The 19,531-nt window shown below is 43.3% G+C and overlaps 1 protein-coding gene across 5 annotated transcripts in view; it reads right to left on the minus strand.

Annotated features, from left to right (window-relative positions):
- Positions 1-2,055: 2,055 nt before the first annotated feature.
- The window catches only part of nrxn2b (neurexin 2b), an 884,672-nt gene continuing 867,196 nt past the window's right edge, over positions 2,056-19,531 (minus strand). For all 5 annotated transcript variants that reach the window (XM_084043029.1, XM_084043031.1, XM_084043030.1 and 2 more), the window contains 2 exons: positions 18,837-18,915; positions 2,056-2,976 (listed from right to left, as the gene is read on the minus strand). In XM_084043029.1, the coding sequence (XP_083899155.1) occupies positions 2,075-2,976; positions 18,837-18,915 (981 nt within the window). In that variant the 3' untranslated portion in view covers positions 2,056-2,074. The remainder of the gene's footprint in view (positions 2,977-18,836; positions 18,916-19,531) is intronic.

Consider the following 19,531-nt stretch of genomic DNA (forward strand, 5'->3'; position numbering starts at 1 on the left):
ATTCACATTTGCTCAATTACCTAAAAAAAAGAACATATAAATTTCAGATTTCCCAGAATCAATTACCATAGTCATGTTTTTCTTTTTCTTTTCTCCAAATAGGAATGATATAGGGAAAAGACATTTCTCTTAGTAATGGGGTGAGTCAAATATTTAGACATTTCACAAACTTTTTTTTTTTTTCAAGATTTTTCTTTTCTTTTCATGGTACAGTTTCTTTTCTTTTTTTTTAATAGAGTTGAGAAAATTGGAATACTAGAGTTCTGTTGTACATCTTCAAGGGAACCGGGTGTTCGCCTTAAACAATGTCTGCTTTTTGGCCCATTGGCTGCAATCATCAGTCCAGTCAGGCTCGCGACGGGGGGGAACGAAAGACACAGTTGCTCTTTTCAGATGCAAGGTAGCTTTCTCTCCACAGTGGAACTCCAGCAAAATCAACTCAGAATTTCCATAAAATGTCTCTCATTTCTCAGGAGAAAACAATAAAAAAAATCACAACAAAGGAACAGCAACCTAAAAAACATCTCCGTCTCTGAATGTTTCTTCACCTACACCAACGAAAATGACTGAGTCTTGCAGCAAGGCATTGCATCAGCCGTACTGTCCATGGGAGGGGTGTATGTGTGTGTATGTGATGTGTGTGACGTGTGTGCATACATGTGTTTTTTTGTGTGTGTGTACGTGTGCGTGGCCATGTGTGTGACAACCGATCTCTCATCAAGAAATCCTTATGTCCATCCTCGCTGTTCACTGTTGCACGCACATTCTGTGAAATCTCTTTTTTTTCATCCACGCACAATCAGGTCCACAGGTTTCTGAAACGTCTATACATATATTTATATTTATATAGAGCACAGTTCATTTTGTTTGCTGGAGGTTTTTTCTGTTTCTCTGTGATTAGTAACTGTAAGGACGTGACACAGTTTCTCTGCAGACCCTTGCTAGGTTGAGGCCCTCGGAGCCTCAGAAACACATGACACATATCTGCTGGAACAAAGGACGACCAAAGGGGGCTTTTTGCCTCAAGATGGTTTGGCAGCTAAACGTACGAGACAGCATCCGTTGGGTTGGTTGGAGTAGGTGGTGGTATCGCACATGGTTGCTACGTTTAACGTTATCATCATCATCAATCAATCAATCAATCATCGTTATTGATTTTTTTCCTCTTTTTTTAGTTTTCTCGAAACTCCACGGAAAGTAAAAACAGTTTATTTTTTTATCTCTTTTTCGTTAATGAATACTACATGCTTGAAACACAGCAGAGTTACATTGCGTCGGCTGCCGAGCACCGTTGGACTGGGAGAGAAACAGAACGCACGTGAACGAGAGGAAGGGAGAGAGAGAGAGGGAGAGAGGTATGACGACGAGGGAGAGATCAGAGACGCTGAAATACTTGAAAGAGGTGACCGAGACAGAGGTTTGGACACAGCGTCTCTGTAAGCTGGCAGTATACTGGTTTTACAGAGGAGCGCTGAGTCACTAATTGAGCCCTGTGCTCTTGACGCGACGACTCACGCTCACTAGCCTCGGGATGCCGGACAGACCCTCAATACCCTCAAATACTGACGGTGGATCTTTACAGTAGCTCAAGATATTTAGTCACCAGTCTGTACACTTACCCATAAACTGTACTGCTTCATGGGTATGCGTTATAAGCTTGTTGGCACGATACTGTGTGTGTTAGAAATTGGGTGTAAACGGGCGTTTAACGGCCTCCCCTTTGACCTGTCCTGCCGCAAACATGTACGTAGTGAGTGAAATCAATCGAAACTGCGTTTGGCTGAGACACTGAGGAACAGAAATATGACGCGCGAAGAGTAATTTATACTTACGTAGAGTGAGAGTATACTAATGTATACTATACTGTAAGTTATACTATACGCAACAGGAGTGGCATAACAATGTTTAAATTAATCACGAGTCAATGAGACACTGCCACTGAAATATAAATGTATTACGTATCACCTTATACTGCCTTGTCTCTCTCCCCCCCCCCTCTCTCTCTCTCTCTCTCTCTGTCTCTCTCTCCTCTAAGTGTGCCGCCTGCCTCCGGGTGTCATGGACGCCCCCCTCCTCAGACGTAGTACTCCTTGTCTTTGTTCTTTTTGTTCTTGGTCACTGTCTTGGCAGTGGTGGGCTGCTTCTCCTTCACCAGGGCACCGTTGCTTTGCGTGGCAGAGTTGCTGATGTAGTTGCGGCTCTGGTCCACCTGGTAGGAGCCCTCGTCGCGGTTGCGGTACTTGTACATGGCGTAGAGCAGGATGAGGATGCAGAGGGCGGCGGCGGCCACTATGCCCACCACCATGCCCGTGGTGCTGCTGGACTGCTGCACCTCGACGGCGCCGGGCAGGCCTCTCTCCGGGGACGTGGGGTCTGGGGTGGGCACATGGGGGAAGTTAGGGGGGTAGGTCACGCCCCCCGGGGCGCGGCGGTGCCCCGGGTCGGACGAGGGGTGGGCCGGCGGCAGCAGCACCTGGTCCCGGGTGTTCATTTTCCCGGCGGGGATGTTGTTGCTGCTGCCGGCGCCGGACGCACCGGGCTTGAGGCGCGGGGGGCCGAGCCGGTCGGGGTCGGCCGTGGGGGTGGCGGCGAGGGGCGGGCGGTGGGAGGAGCCGCCGGGGGAGCGGGAGGAGTGGCGGTCGTGGGGGTGCTGGACGCCGCCCTCGGCGGCCGGGGGAGGGGGGAGGACAGTCCTGTCGGTGACCAGGGGCGAGTTTTTGTAATAGTCCTCGTCGTCCGACTCGGTCATCTCGCCCGAGCCGTACGCCGACACCTCGATGGGCTCGTCGCAGTCCTCCTGGTCCAGGGGGCACGGGGGGCGGGCATTGGGCAGGGGGAGGGACTCTTTGGTGGTTTCGAGCAGGGTGAGGAAGGGGCGGTAGGTGGTGGGGGGCGGGGGGATTACCGGGTAGCGGGTGGCAATGGATGGGGGGTCTAGGGAGTCCACCGTTATTATGGGCAACACTAATTCACCTCCTAGGACAAGAAAGAGACAACGGGGAAGGGAGAGTGTTAGAGAGCCATTGAAGGAGAGACCCCTCCAGAACCAAAACCAAAATAAAAGCAACAACAAGTTCAAATGAAAACAGCAACACCATTATTAGAACAGCACTAAAACTTAGGTTAGTTCTAAAAGTTAGTTAATGTTTTAGTTAGTCTCTTCTAGTTAGTTAACATACTGACTAACTCTTGTCTGACCACTTATAGTAAAATGTAAGATGGTAGAATATAACATTCTGTCCTATATGCCTATCATTCCACACTATTCTGACCTGTCACCCTATACGCTAGTCTGCATAGTACACCTACAATATGGGATTATATTCACTGGCACAACAAGATAAACAGAGGCTACATATTACATTGAACAACTACAAATCCAAAGTACTACAACAGCCTATATAGCCCTCACTTCTCTATGCTTACCTATGCTGATTACATTAGCGCTCAAGATGTCTCTGCTCTGATTGGTTAAATAAGATAGCAAACCACGAGGTTCAGGGTCACTTACATCAACAAATTGGCCGCATGATTTTTGCATGAAAAAAAAAATTACAAAAAGAAAGCTGTGTAAGATTGTTCTCGGATAGTGATAAACAACTCCCCCTCCCCCCTTCCTTTTCTCCTCTGTTCTTTCATACTTTTTTTTTTTTTGTGTGTGTGTGTGTGTGGAGAAAAGTAATCATAATAAAAAAACCTTGAATAATTCATGTTTTTTTTTCTCTCTCTCCAGTTTCTCATGAAGAATGGGCTCAATCCTATTTCCCCCTTTGGCCATGGTGATTTCTATGGCTCATTTCTAATTAGCTTAATCTGTATGCAAAACCTTAAGACCAACCGAGGGAAACTGATGCCCCTAATTTCTACCCCACACACTGTGTGCAAACTACAGCAGAATGAGAGAGACTGAAATTTCAACACTAATGCCGTCTCTCTCAGATAGATTGGTCTCTAATGCCCTGCTCCCTCCCAAAAGGCATTGTTTAACACAGGGCATTTAAGTCTTTCACCCAAAAGATGTTTTCTGTCTTTAAGAGGAAGTGCTTACGTGAGCTCATTTTCATTCCATGTTAAGTAAATATTATTGGGTGTAATAAGTGTAATTTACATTTCGAATGGATTCAGTGGTGATCATTCCATCGGGGTTGGAAGCCCAATTAAGGTTAAGTGTTAAACAAAATGGGAAAATGTTAACAGTACATAACACAATATCAGTGACAGACAGGCTATGCATTTCACTTTCAAAATAACAATTTCCTTTTCTTCTCAATGACACCCCGAGTTGTGTTACAGTTACAATCATAGATACAATTCAAAACAGGATAGGTGGGGGTGGCATTTGAATGATTATGGCACATCTTGGGGAGAAAAAAGGGAAGGTAACAGCAATTACATTACTAAAGAAATGCCAATACCATCAGCATAAAATCATGACTCTGGCTCTTTGTTCATTTGATGAGGTAAATCAGAGTGACTCAGAGGGAGGGGGATTAGATGAAGAAATTCGGGGAAGTACAGTAGGATGAGGGGTGTAAAGAGGAGTTTTTTGGGGGGGGATTGTGAGGGTTCCCCTGTGGGCTAAATGCAGCACTCAAGCCTCCCCCAGGGTCCAGAACCATACATTTCTACTGATATAAGGGCTTTGTCACAAAGGGAGATGCATTGCATTAATAAAGCCTTTAAGAGATGTTAGCAAATAACAATACACATTGAAATTGAGTAACTTACGAGAGCTGCGGAGGGAAAAAAAGTTAGTTATTGTTCCATAGTATCCAATCCGTTTCCCTAACTTCTAATTTCAACGACCGCCGCTGGAACAGTCTCGTTTCCATGGCAATATTCATTGCCATGGCTGTCCCTGTTTCATTCTTCTTTATCTGTCTGTGTTTGAGGGCTGCGTTTCACCTGACTTGAGAGAATGACAGAGTGCGCGGTGACATATTTTGAGGAACCAGAATATGCGGCTGAATCCGAGTTTTGGAAGTCTGGAAATCATAAGATTCCCTGGTTTACGGAATGACTTGTCAAAGTTGGAGAGGGTATGGCCCAATACCGTATGGGGGAAGAAAAAAAATCCCGTGTGGGGAAAAAAATATACAAGTTTTAGCGTCCCTTGCTCCTCTGAGATACAGTATGTGTGACTGAGGGTGGTAGAGGAGACAGAGTTTGCTGCTATCTTTACCACACCATCTGTCTGTGTGACAGAGATGGTGCCAATGCAATTTCAAGCTGTATACCTGCTGTTCTGCCTTGCCGTCTAGCTACATTCCACTCACTGTGCCCCACTTAGGCGCACGCTCCAACATTCGGAACATCTTTCTACTGTCAGACAGACCACTTTACCGAGTATTAGCAAAAAAAGTCTAGTCTGGAATCTGCACGCAGATATTTCACATTAAGATTTAAGCGCTCGTCAGGCCACTTGTATGTGCTATCTGGCCACTTTGACAGTGTCTGGAGTGAACATCACATGCAATTTCAGCAGAAGCTAGGTCAATTACTGTGAGACCTGGCTAAGGACTGTCTGTTATGTAATGGCTAAAGGATATGAATGGCCTATAGAATACAGGCAGACCACATTATGTCCGAAACTGTTACTTTTCAGGATTCAAATTCTAAAGTAGCAAAAGTAGCAGATCTACTTGCAGATCTGCACCTTTTGATACTTTTGTGTGACGCTGTAGTATGATCAACTAGTGCGTTAATTAGCGAAAAAACACAAAGTTAAAATATGGAGATGAGGTTTCTGTCCGACAACAGCAAAATCTAAGTTCTTGGGTTTATGAATGAATACTGTATACATATCTTTTTTTTTTAATCTAAATGTAATTGACAAGTTTTATTCCTATAAATTCTGCCACATGCCTGGGGGCTAGGGCTGCAACCATCAATGACCTTCTTAGCGATTATTCTATCAATTACTTTTTTAGTTAATCGAGAAGAGTTGTTTTGTTTTTGTCTTATGTATTATTATCAACAAATAGGGAAAATATACTTTTATTTTTATTTTATGTATTGAATTTTTACGAAATATTAAATCAATTAGTTCGATTAACTGTTGCACACATCCTGGGGCGAAATTGCGTCAGACCTCGAGTCCGTTTGGCTGTTGAGAGAAATAATGAAACTCAACCCTCACACACAGAGGAAGTCACAGCATATAACAGTTATCTACTGGAACCATCTTTTCATTTCCTTTGTGCAACCAGAGACTATTGCACCAATGGAATCTAACCATGATAACAAGTGTGATTGGCTCTGTCTTTCCCCGTGATTGTATCCCGTTTCCTCCATATGCAGCACCGACCGGTCAATTTAACACCCAGCGGTTGGTCAGGGAGATGCTGAGAGAGCTGTTGCATATGAAAACACGACAAAAAGTCAAATCAAAACACTGGACTGACCTGCCTTGCGGTTCATTCAGTAATAATAATAATAATACATACATACAATTTAAGTAGTGCTTTTCTAAGAACTCAAAGTCACTTTACAGAAACCAAATAAAAACGTTATTAGGGAAAAAAAAAACTACCGGTAGTTAAAAGGTTGAAAACTATAGAAAACAAAAAGGTAGAAAAAGGAGACTACAATTTGGTAGGTAATTCTTCATGTCTGAAAACGTGGGTTTTGAGTGTGGATTTAACTTTTAAACTTGGTGAGGGTGGGAGGAGCTGTGAGTTGTGAGTGAGTTCCATAGGAGTTGGAGAGTTCAGGAAGGTAGCAGGGAGCCTTGTTGTTGAGGGCCTTGTATGTCTACAGTATAGTGATCAGTATCTTGAAATCTATTCTGTGTTTGGGAGTAGTATTTCAGGTCAAGCTAGTTTTGACATTTTGACGCATTGAAACGGTAAGTATATCCACGGAGGCATCAGCAATCATTAACGCAGGCATCTTTATGGTTCACACTATTTATGACCTGATGAAGATCCTCAGCGGATCGAAACGTTGTCAGCTCATAAAAGATCTTGTACCTTTTACCTGTTTTGGCGTGCAAGCTCAACCTTATTGAACTGAAGCCTCTTGAATCTTTTAGGCCGTATTGTCTACCCCATTATCGTTCAGTTTCGTTCCCATCAAGTGGATCTGAATAATCTCTGCTTCTTAAAAAAGATTTATTGGTAGTAAGTAAGAAAAAAAAGTAACGACATCTGACTCGGCGCAGTATTTATATAATTAGAGTTTAAAAGTCGGTACTATTTTCTTAGCAGCGCAGTAATACTTTGAAAGAGGTGGTGCGGTTTTTGACACGTGATTCCCGTTACAACCAATGGAGGCGCCTCTTCCGCCTCAGCATTTCCCACAACAACTACCATGGCAACGGTTACATCGAGCACGAGCAGCGAGGACTCCGAGGAAAACAAACCAAAACAAAGAAAATATCATTCAAAATCACGTAAAAAGGACTCTAAACGATGCTATATGCATTCTATGTCTGTCCAGAGGGAAGATGTCGTCCGGGATTTTACAATGATACGGTGGGATACCTACAGAAACAGCATCAAGCGTTGGCTTCCTCTGCAGGGTGAGAGTAAAGAAGTTGCAGAAAGTTATAAACATTGTGTGGATGTGCCTTTCGACCAGCATCCCGAGGACGCTGGGTTTCACATAGCGTGCTACAATCGTTTTAATGACAAAAAGCGTTTTGTAGCGGCCGAAAAAAGCGCCACACAGACGTTGGAAGTTCCCGATGCAGACGCGGGTCAGTCAGTCCCTTCGGCCAGCACCAGTGCCGACGGAGCCACATCTGAAACCCCCCGAAAGAAACTTAGGTCCAGGACAGGTTTGCCTGTGGCTTCTGCTGGCCCTGTTCTTCCAGCGTTATGCATCATTTGTAAAAAAGTGGACAAGTACATCACTGTGGCAGGCAAACGCACGAAGGATCAACTCTCAAAAGCAGAAACGTTGTCTGCAGGTAAGAGACACACAGACACACACACACACACACACACACACACACACACACGCAGAACTGTTGTTTAATGTTTATAACGTGGATAACAATGATTTCGCAGGACTCTCCGGACCCCTTGGTGGTCCTTGAACCCCCGTGATGTAATCACGGGGGTCCCGTTGCCCCCCCCCCCCCCCAAACACATGCGCGAGGGGGTGGGGGCACACACACAGACATGAGAGACTGAAATAATTCGCAATATGGGCATGTAAGAGATTTTAAACAAAACATGCATGTCAATTTTGGACTGTCAAATATTGATTTGTCATTTTATGATTATATGGGTACATTATATATTTTAGGACTATATGTAGGCCTATCATTATAATATCTGAGGTCTTCTTTTATTTGATGGGCTGTGTTTGAGTCCAAGGCTGGGGGGAGTAATTCACACCTTTTGTTAAAGACACAATGTGTTGGTTCTTTTGTTCAGATCAAAGATGTTGACATTTATGTGTGAATTCCTGACTGGGCAGGAACTGTTGACTATGTAACATGCAGTGGTATTTTTTGGGAAGGATATGTGCAGATAGAGAGACAAAAGCAGTGGTGGAAAAAGTACTCACATTTGTTACTGTAAGTAAAAGTATCAATACTGCAATGCATGGATATGAGTATTGCTATGAAAATGTACTTAACGTACCAAAAGTAGAAAGTACTCAATAAGCAGAATGTCCCATTTCACAGGTTTAAAAGGTAGATAATGTATACAAATATTTTGAAAATAGCAGATCTACAAGCTCACAACGTTGTGAGCTTGTAGATCAGATATTTTCAAAAGGCCAAAGTTTAAATAGTGCTTACGTGGTTAATGTATGTTTTTGATTTTTAATCAAACTAGCACATTTGTAAGGGGATGAAAATCACTGTTATATTATACTGCTTAGCATTGCTTAGTCTGTGACTCTGTGTTGTTATAGCTTGTGAGAGATAAGAGCAGGACCTACTAAAACAATAGCTGCTGATAAGGCTGGAATGCAAGGGGTTCAGGTCGGCAGGTCACAGCTGCTAGCAGTCAGTGGCCCTTTTGTTTTATGGCTCTTTAGGGGAGAGATTTTAGCAGTAGCACTAACATGTATTTACCTTCCCATGGAAAAAAAATATAATACATACATACATTAACACCACACATAGTCTTTTGTAATGATGGCAATACAAATCTGTAAAAGACACATTTACATTTATTCCATCACTGTGTTATTTACAGCCCCCCCCCCCCCAACACACACACACACACACACACACAGAGATCATTAACGTGTACTTTTTTTGTTTAAAGGCCGGTTGATGAAGGCTGCTGAGATGAAGGAAGACTTTACCATCCTTCGGCATATTAAGGACAAAGACTGTGTGGCCCTTGAGGTGCGTTACCACAGGATCTGTTACAGAGACTTGCTTGTCTGAAAGAAGAATACCTGACTGGGTTCACACATCTGGGCAGCAGTTTCAACCTTGACCAGTCTACCTTTAACACACTTAGCAAATATGTGTGCCACCTGTATGGCCAGTCATCGGCCACAAACGTAAACGATGCAAGATACAAATCATTCTGCATGGCATCGTCAGCTTTGCCGGAACTGTCCATTCCCCCAACAAGTGACACCCTGTATCAACACTGCAGAAGAGCAAACTACCAAGCAGCAGTAATGAGACATTCTCTGACTGGTATAATGTGTGCCCCTTCACCCATTGGCAATGGATGGCACATTGACGATGGGGAGTTAACAGTCACATGGATGACTAGAAATCCTGCCCCTGATAGCGTGTTGCAGGTAGTCCACTGTAGTTGCAAGACAACCAAATGTGGCACTGAAAGATGTTCCTGTAAGTCTGCAAGACTATCTTGTACTGATTTGTGTCGGTGCCAGAACTGTGAGAATGTTTCAAAGGAAACAGAAGAAAGAGCTCTATCAGATGATGACTCTGATGACAGTGATAGGGATGATTAAGATATGCACAATGTGCTCCTTATTTTTTTTATTTCATTATCAACAACATGTTCAAGACTTGCTACACTGCCATTTTAACCCATTTAAATGCAATGCATACATGTTGAAAAACAACTTTAAAATGTCTGTATTTTATTCTTTTCACAGCACAGCCTTAAATTTACTTGCACTGCCAAAAGAATTACTTGCACTGCCAAAAAAAAATACTTTTTTGCACTGAAGTGAAATTGTTTTATTGTGATGCATTTGTATGCATTTGTTTTGGTATTCTCATATTTTGTGTTTTTGGAGGGGGAGGGGGGAGTTGATATATGACACATGCTAACACACACTGTGCTACTTTAATAAATGTTTTATACCATATGTTGTAATAATTCTGACCTTTAGTGCATTTATTTTAGTCTTGTCCATTTATGGTATTCTTCCAATTTAAGGGGTCATGGTAGCATTTTGATTGATTTTCAGCCATTTTGGGCCAAGGTGTGCTGCTTCTTTTTCTACCTTTCATTACACAGTAGGTTGGGACATGTCTTGTGTGTAAAACACAAGCTTTTAGCTAAATGTACTATGTGTGTGCTCCCTTGTGCTGGGTTCCAATCACTTCAGTAGAAGCGTTTTCTTTAACTTTGCTACATTAAGTGATCTAAATTCAAATATGAGTATACTAATGCACCAATACTTGTTTCAGGTGTTAGGTACATGTATTTATGACATTTGAGAAAAAAATTGTGTTGCCAAAAACATTATAACACATTTTACAAGCAAAAACAGCAGCACAAGATTTTCGTTTTTTGGTTATTCACTATTATATACATTTCTGGCTGGTAAAAAAATACTGCAGGATTTTGTGCGGAGGTATTTTAACCCAAAGTCCAGAAGGGTATTGTCTATGCAAAAATGCATTGAAAAAGTAGATCCAAGTCGTGGGAACGAAATTCATTTTCTAGGCACTTTTTGGTGGGTCACCACACGGCCTATTTAGCCCAGCACCCACCAGTCGATGTGCGTTACCTAAGTTCCCTTTCACACTATTTATGTCACACATTAGCATTTCGTCTTCTTGTAGGTATGCTTCTGCACTCTGTCTGCCTGGTGCGATGTCCTAGTTGTCTATAAACATTTTGAAAAGAAAACTCACTCAGAAAAATCTGTTTACAGTAATGTCTTTGGCCACTCACTGATGAAGGCCATGAAAACCTTCTGTGGCATGGTGAATGAACAATTAAATTAAGCAAACAGTTTTTATTGCTGTGTGTGTGTGTGTGTGTGTGTGTGTGTGTGTGTGTGTGTCTGTGTCTGTGTCTGTGTCTGTGTCTGTGTCTGTGTGTGTGTGTGTGTGTGTGTGTGTGTGTGTGTGTGTGTGTGTGTGTGTGCGTGCGTGCGTGCGTGCGTGCGTGTGTGTGACCGACCCTTTCTTTTCAAAATGTTTATACGTTTCCGGTCTCACAAATAACAGAAAAATAAAATCCAAGTTATGCTGTTGTTAGACAACGATTCTTGTTATTTAAGCCAGCAAACATGATTATGTAAAACGTTATATGCCATCAGTACATGACTCATCCCCTTCTATTTACACCAAATGTGAAGGCAGTGATCTCCTGACAAACATCTCCCGCCGATCACGTTCTCTCGCCCACATGCATCAGAATTATTTAGAGCACAAAAAAAGCTGTTTTGAGTTTGAGGCGATCCATAATTCAGTGTTGATTAAACTCCAGATGGAAATTACAATGGTGTGTGTCTGAGCATAATGTACTCTCTTCCTCCTTGTTCACTTTTAACGCATTGAGACCTGGAACAGTGTCATTTTTAGATTTGAGCTAAAAAGCATTATTTTACACTTTTGGCTAATCAAAAATAGCAGATATACAAGCTCATAGCGCGGCACCGAGTGCCGCGCTACGAGCTTGTAGATCTGCTATTTTTGAAAAATCGTGAAAATGTGTGCAAATCTTTGAATATATATATTTTTAAAGTGAACATTTTTAACTCAAATCGTTGCTTCTGGGGGTCCCTGGAACAAAGTATTTTGATGGGAGTCCGCGACCAAATACATATGATTTTGGGGGTCCTTGACAGGAAAAAAGATTGAGCACCACTGATATAGAAACGTACGTTTTTCAGAATACTGTTGAGATTTAGGAGACATGTAGAATCGGCTTCAGGTCTCAATGGGTTAAACCGTTTACAAAGCAGCAGCAATTAAAGGCTGACGTTGTCGGCAAAATGCAAAGAAACAATCCCCACCGCCACCTTCCCCTCACATGCGAGTGATAAATTGTCCAAATGTGCAGCATTCTCTGTTGTCTGCCTGAGGTGATGTGATTTATTCCGACACTGATGGATGATGTGCCACTCATAACACACTCGGTGATCGCTGTGAGGGTCACCTCGTCTCAGCTCGACGCCACCAGATAGAATGATGAACTAGACTCCCTCAACTTGCCAGGATTTGTGTGTGTGTTTTGTGTGTGTGTGGTTTTCTTTTGGCCAGCCTATAGGTTGAGTGTCCCTAACTCTGCCCGACACCCCCGGGGTTCCTCCAGATGCATGACGGAGGGTGGTAGAGGAGACAGTTGGCGGTGGGTGGAGTCCATAGAGTTATGATATATCTAGAGGGCGGACTGCCCCAGTGAAAGTTGCTCACTGGCGTTTGAAGCACCCGGACGAACGCTCTACTTCTGCATTTGGGCACCAAATTTGGGTGCCCAAATTGCGGAAGTCTTGAGCACCAAGCAGGCGGCACTAGGGTTTTAAAACGGTAGAAGCATGCGCAGTGGCGTTTTAAATGCGGAAGCATTGCAATCCCAGATTTGACCACCAGGCGACGGCCTCTTCACCGTTCTACCGTGGCTCTGGGGGGTGGAGGGGGTGGAGGCTGGAAGAAAGGCAGTCGGCAAAGCCAATCTGCATCTGTTGGGAGATTTCGGAGAAGACCGTCGTGCCTCCCAACACACAAAAACTCTAACATGCTTTTAGGTTTACTCTGAATCAATTTGACATCTTCCCATATCTTTTTTTATTGACCTCAAGCTCTTTCTTTATACCCTTTCTTCCTCCCAGCCTATTTTCAAAGGGAAAGTAATTTTCAATGACAAGCTTCACTGTTCTCCCTATTCCCACTATTCTCCAATGAGGTACAACAAAGAAAAGAAAAAATGGCCGTGTCCTCAGCCCAAAAAATAGGAAATTGCTTTGGTAGTGGAATTTGTGTGGAATTATTCACAGTTTGAAGTAGTGGTGGGATGGCCCGGGAGAGGGTGTTTCAGGAGAGCCAGAAAATAAGATTCCTCATCATCTATTGTGTCCTGATAATGTTATGCAGTAATCCTAATTACATTTCTCCAACACATATCAAATACAGTACATTATACATTTTCACTTCACGGCTGAAGAGAAATGTGTTTTTCTTTATGGCTTCTGCAAGTCATTAAAATCCTTTGATACGATTTTCCTATTTTTCTGCAGAATAGTCCACAGGTATCAGACCTGGATTATCCTATTTTGTGTGGTGCTTAATCTTTTTGATATTTTTTGATATCATGTGAGAGCCCTCGGATGTAGACTGGGCTAACTGGACAGGGCAATGCAATCATCTCTTGCCTGCAGCTGTGAAGTCCAGGTTAAAGTACAAGGTGGCTCGGAAGTCCCGCATCAAAAGCTAAACCTAATCCCTACTTTCTACAGTACCTGCAGGGAACTCGAATGATAAAAATACGGGCGAAAATCGCCTAATTAGTCATATTAGCCATGTATATTTCCATTTCCATTCCATTTTGGAACTGGTTCCTATTTCCTCACCTCCTGTTTGATATTAAAAGACCTTGGGTCAGTGCATAATAGTCCACTGAGTGGTGTTTAGTGATGGGTTAGTTTGATCAAACGGAGGCTCTGGACTTCACACAACCAATGCATTGGTTCCACCTCTTGTCCTCAAAAGAACGTTCATACGTTGTCTCTATGGCTCATCGCCTGATGAATTATGGAAGAACTCGTCGGCGCTCTGATCTTGCAGACACGGAGTAAAACTGATGTAGCACTGCTGTTACAGTGCATCCGATGACTGATAAGCAACACAAAGCCATAACAGAGAGAGAGAGATGTTTTATTGTTACGTCTTATATACAAGTATATAAAGAGAGAGAGAGGAGAAAGACTAGAGAGAAAGAGAGAGAGAACAAAGAAAGAGAGAGAGAGAGAAAGAGAGAGACAGCAGGCAGAGGAAAGACGGCTATAGTGTGACCTGCTCAACCAAAGCCACTTGGCTGTTACTGAAACTCATTTAAAGAAAAAACACATTTTATGTCAAAATCTTGGTTTTGGTTTGATATTAGGATTTTAGTTGCCTTGGCTTTCCAATACATTTGTCTGTTGTCACTTGTCAAATGGTCTGTTTGCTTCTTAATGGGATGCTTTGCGCGCAATGTCATCTGAGGAGCGAGGGCACGTCACTCGGCGGCCCGGCTCCCGCGTCGAGTTTGGATTTCCAAACGTGGACAGTATATCTTCCTGACTACACGGCAGAATTCTGAGCGTGAAATGCTATGCCTTTTGCTGTGTATGAATTGTAAAGTTTTAACACTTGAAGAAACAACTACACACCTTTTGCACTATAGGTACAAGCCTTGAGAGTGGCTTCGCTCAACTGTCACACTGGAAAAATGTCATCTGTTTTTTTACGACTTAAACTTGAGTCTACTGCAGCGCTGAAGGCTTTACGTTTGCGCTGAATTATGATGTTTATTATCACATGCAAGTGACTGCAGTAGCATTAGGAGAAGTAATGTCAGCTTGGGTTTGGTAGAAACTGAAGTCGTATACAGTAGCTGTAGTAAATAGTATAGTACAGTATAGTATACATGACAAGAAACTTTACCACTTAAGCCATACTTTCTCTTTCGAAATGTTTTGAATAATTTTGCCTATAATTTGTTCAAAATTGAGACACACAGTGAAAGTGGTTAATTGATCAATCAATGAAATCAAACTACTAGGATTAACCACATGAACCCAAGCAAACCCTTTTCTGGGAGACTGGGATTATCAAACTAGGCAAACATTCGGTGAAAATAGCAGATCTACAAGTGCACAATGAGTTGAGGGGAAAAAGGGAGGGGACCAAGTATAGATCACCTCTGAAGCAGGTGTTTCTAATGCATTGCCTGTACTGTATATCATACCAGAGGAGCTCAGTGAAATTTGGGCACCGTCTGACAGACAGCAATGGGGGCCAGGGGTGTACAGAGGAGAACAATGGCTCCATTAAGTGTTCGTCTCCACTGCACTATTCTCACCTGTGAGTGCCTGCCACCGTCCCTGGAATGATCAATCGTACGTACGATGAAGAAAACTACTTTTCCCTTGCTCCAAGCTGCGCTATTTTCACCGGGGCGGGGAGATCTGATCGCTTCCTGGAACACGAATGTCACACCGAAGTGTCAAGCGAGGACGCGAGGACGCAGACATTTCGGAACTACGTTCTGGTAGTGTGTGTGGAAAAGACACGATTATAATAATTAAAGTGTGTTAGATTAGTTGTATTTGTTTAAATGCTGGCGGGTTTGTATTGCATTGTTTTGTCTCCCCCGAGCAACAAACCATGACAAATTGCAATCAATGTTTCATTGAAATGGGTAATTAATTATTGTATCTTGAATCTTGAATTAGTCTCTATATATTTGTAAATAAGCAATTAAAATTAGTGTTGCTCTAAGTTTATTTATTAAAGCTTGTATGTAGTAGTTGGAAAATACATAGTACATACAACACAGTAGGTGGAACTGCAACCTGCAGATTTGATTTGAGTTATATCTAAATGTAATAAAACAATGCTGGCTTTGTTAGATTTTCTTTTTTTGTATCTCTTTCCTCCAGTGCACAACAGTAAGAATATGCTGTCAGTGACATCCAAGCAATTTTGTGAGAGCAGGTAACATATGGAGATGAAATAAAAGAGAAAGTGAAGCAGACTATCTGTGGGAGGGAAAGTGGATCTGGTTGTTATGCCTGGGAGAGCAGCGTCTGTTGCTGCATAGTGTGTGTGTGTGTGTGTGTGTGTGTGTGTGTGTGTGTGTGTGTGTGTGTGTGTGTGTGTGTGTGTGAGAGTGTGTGTGTGTGTACAACTTGAACAAATGCTTGTGCATTAGTATGGTTGTGCAAACCTCTATATTTGACAGAAACGTGTGTGTGTGTGTGTGTGTGTGCGTGTGTGCATACGTATAGGTGTGCAAGGTCTCCGTGCATATACAAAATGTTCATGGACAGACACCAGCATCTGTGCATACACAAATTGCGTGTCGTGTTTGTCATTTCACTGCTATATACAGTGCATCCCCCGTGGGCAGCATTTCTTTATAGGCTGGGTTCCTGCTTCGTGTCCCAACTCCGGAGCTCATTAAAAACGCTGGAGGAACCAAACCAAAGCATGCCTGGGTGATGTAATTAAGGCTCCCTAACAAAGTCAAAGATTAATTAGCCCAGTGGGGAAAGGCAGGGGGAGATAGATAACTCATATGATCATCTGCAGCGATGCCACTCCTCCCGCCACCCCCCCCTCTCCATCCGTCCCTTCCCAACTAGCCTCCTCCTCTGACTCACGCTCTTTCTATCCGCACCCCCCCCCCCCCCCCCTCCTCCTCTTCCTCCTCTCAAGCCAGTTTCTCCTCCCTCCCTATTTCTCTCTTCGGCTTTGAGTGCAAAGGGACGTGACGCACATCTCAATGAGGGTCAGTCCTTGGAGATGTAGCCTTCCCGGCTACCTCCGTCTCTCTCTCTCTCTCTCTGTTATACTGTCTGTGTTCTGAGGTCTCTCTCTCTCTCTCTTTTATTCATCCTTTTGTTCCTCTCATGTGAGCACCGTCGTCTTTTTTACATTTTTATTTAAATAGTTTATAATGCGGTTTCAGGGTCGTCAGCAAGTGTGCATCTGTGCGTATGTGTGAACGTGCCTATGGTGTATGTATGGGTGCATCTGTCTGTTCCTGTGATGAATAATTGAGAATTTAACATCAAGAGAAATCATTCAACAGCAACGGCAAACCTACAAACACCTTTTTGGGGAGTTAGCATAAAATGCCGCGGCGAGAAAACAATTGGTTGCTCGCTTTGTACAGATCGCTCTCGCATTGCCATTTAGCAGACATAACCAGCTTCTGAAGCGTGTAACTCAATAACGCCGTCACTACAGGGCTACAGCATGTTAGCTTCATATGGGAACGAGCCAGCGGTTTATCGATCGATATGAATTCACAGTGATATCTGCAATTTGATAGAAAAATCCCGCGGCTATTCCTCATGTTCCTCCCCGGCTTCCCGGGAGTTCCGTCAATAACACTGAGCTGCACTCTGACACGTAATTGAAAATGCTGGAGAATGGGGGAATGACCGGGCTTCTTGTCAGGAGTGACAGAGAGAGGGGTGTTTGTCGATGCCATCTGCGTCTTCCCTCTGTCCTCGTCTACAGTCCTCACTGAGGCTTATAGAGCCGACCTGGCTCTATAGCGTGCTCCAGCGGAATGGTTTCAGCATCTGCCAGCGCTGATATCAAGTGGGTGCATGTGTCTATGTGTGTTGGGGTATGCCAGAAAAAACCTTCTGCCCACAGACCGAGGAAGACAAGTGTCTGACTGTCTGGAAAGGTGAGTGCGGCGTGTCTATGTCTGTGTGTGTGTGTGTGTGTGTGTGTGTGTGTGTGTGTGTGTGTGTGAGAGAGCGTGGGGGGGCCCTCATGCAGAAGATTAAGTCTGGGCATATAGCATCCACCGAAGAAACTCTCATTTCTCCTTTTGATAAGAAGTGAATTGAGCCCTCTATTTCAGTACCTAGCACCTATAGATAAAACCACAGAGAACGTACTTGAGATATAGTATTACATGGGCTCCGACCAGTTCCTCTTGGCACAAAACATACCAATTCCTATAATCTCAAGCTATTTACAGCCAAACATATATTGCATTTAAGACTCTAATCCCCATTCCTACAGTAATAGCGTTTTCAATGGAAACAGTTAAAGATTGTATGGGGTAGAGGAGCTCTTATACCAAACACAGACATGATAAGTCCAAAATAAACTTGGGAAAACTAAATTAACGTTATACTTGTATCATTTTATGAAGGTTTGTAGCTTTGGGGCATTTCTTCAATCTTTTAATCTTCATTAAAACACGCACTGCTTTGTTATGATGAGCTAAGGTTGTAAATGTGCCTTTTCCTCCCTTGTTTTCATCTGTATTCATATCCTTTACCGTTTCTCTGATGAACCTAAAGTGCTTTCGACCTTACGTCTCGCACCGTGTTCTGATACTGGCATTCTATGCACAGTTCTTGGCACGCCATGGGGATATTGTAATTCGTAATATTGAATTTGTTACTGTTTCTTGGCAGTGCTCAGATGTTTGCCCGCCATTAATATACGACCTACAAACCACAGTGACAAGTGGTAGAAATTGTTGGCCCCCGCCGTACCTGGCCGTCGAAACGTTATTTGACCAACCCATTGCCTCAGAACACCTCCCCACACCCGGGCCGGGGCCGGGCTGGGCAGCCCGCAGCTGCGAGCCGTATGGAACGAGCCGTGCTCCACGCTGAACCTGTCCGGCCTCGTTAAAAAAATGAGGCGGTGATCGGTGCAACAGCTGGGCGAATGCCAAAACATTGCACACGTACAGCGGAAGCTTGGCTTAATTCCGCACTTGACCGGACCGGACTTGCTTTGGAAACAACTCTGGAAACCGGGGGCTGAGAGCTGCAGGGCGCACGTCTGAACCAATCGGTGCTGCATATGGAGGGGTCACGGGGTCGCACGGTGTCAAATAAAAGCAGCGGGGGGGGGGGTTACAGAGAGAGACAGAGCGTGCTACAGTAGGACGTTTTGCATTTCTGCTGAGTTTGTGGAACCCGAGTATACGCGGAACCCAGAACCCCCTGAGCTGACTCACCATTTCCTGGCTCACACTCCTCCAAATCCTCATCATCGCTTGGACACTCGGCCGAAGCTACCAATAGGTCATCCGTGTTCTGGAGAGGAGAAAAAAGATAGCATGCAGGGGAGAGAGAGAGAGAGAGAGCTATGAGTGAGTTCTGGCAAAAAAAATCTCTCTAAACCGGGTTTGATTTCCTGGAGGGGATGGGGGTCGATCCATGCCTCTGCTTTTCATATTATATAGTCATAAATCATTATGGCTGGAGGGGATATGTTTTATCCCTGCTTCTGGGCAGACTGAATACATGCATTTCTTTTTGATAAATGTGGACTATCTGATGTGCTTGATATTTATTCAATTAATCAATTTAAGTAAAGATTGAGGTTAACCACATTAATCCCGTTCATCCATAATTTGGGCAACGTTTTAAAACATTTGCAACTTATTTTAAATAGAGATAAAATAGCAAAAATAGCAGCTTTACAAGCTTGTAGATCGGCTATTTTCGCAATTTATATACAAAGAAGTATATATTGCTTTTTGATTGATTGGTTGAATACTTTATTATTAAAACATGTAAACAGCACGGAGTTAGAGTAAAGCACTAAAAGGATAACACAAAAAAAGTCCTGGGGACTTGTTTCCATTCATCAAACAGCATACAATACTAACACATTTAATACATGTCATCAACACAAATAGCTATATTT

The sequence above is a fragment of the Gymnoscopelus microlampas genome (assembly GCF_963454915.1).
Source record: "Gymnoscopelus microlampas genome assembly, chromosome: 19".
In the NCBI taxonomy this organism is placed as follows: domain Eukaryota; kingdom Metazoa; phylum Chordata; class Actinopteri; order Myctophiformes; family Myctophidae; genus Gymnoscopelus; species Gymnoscopelus microlampas.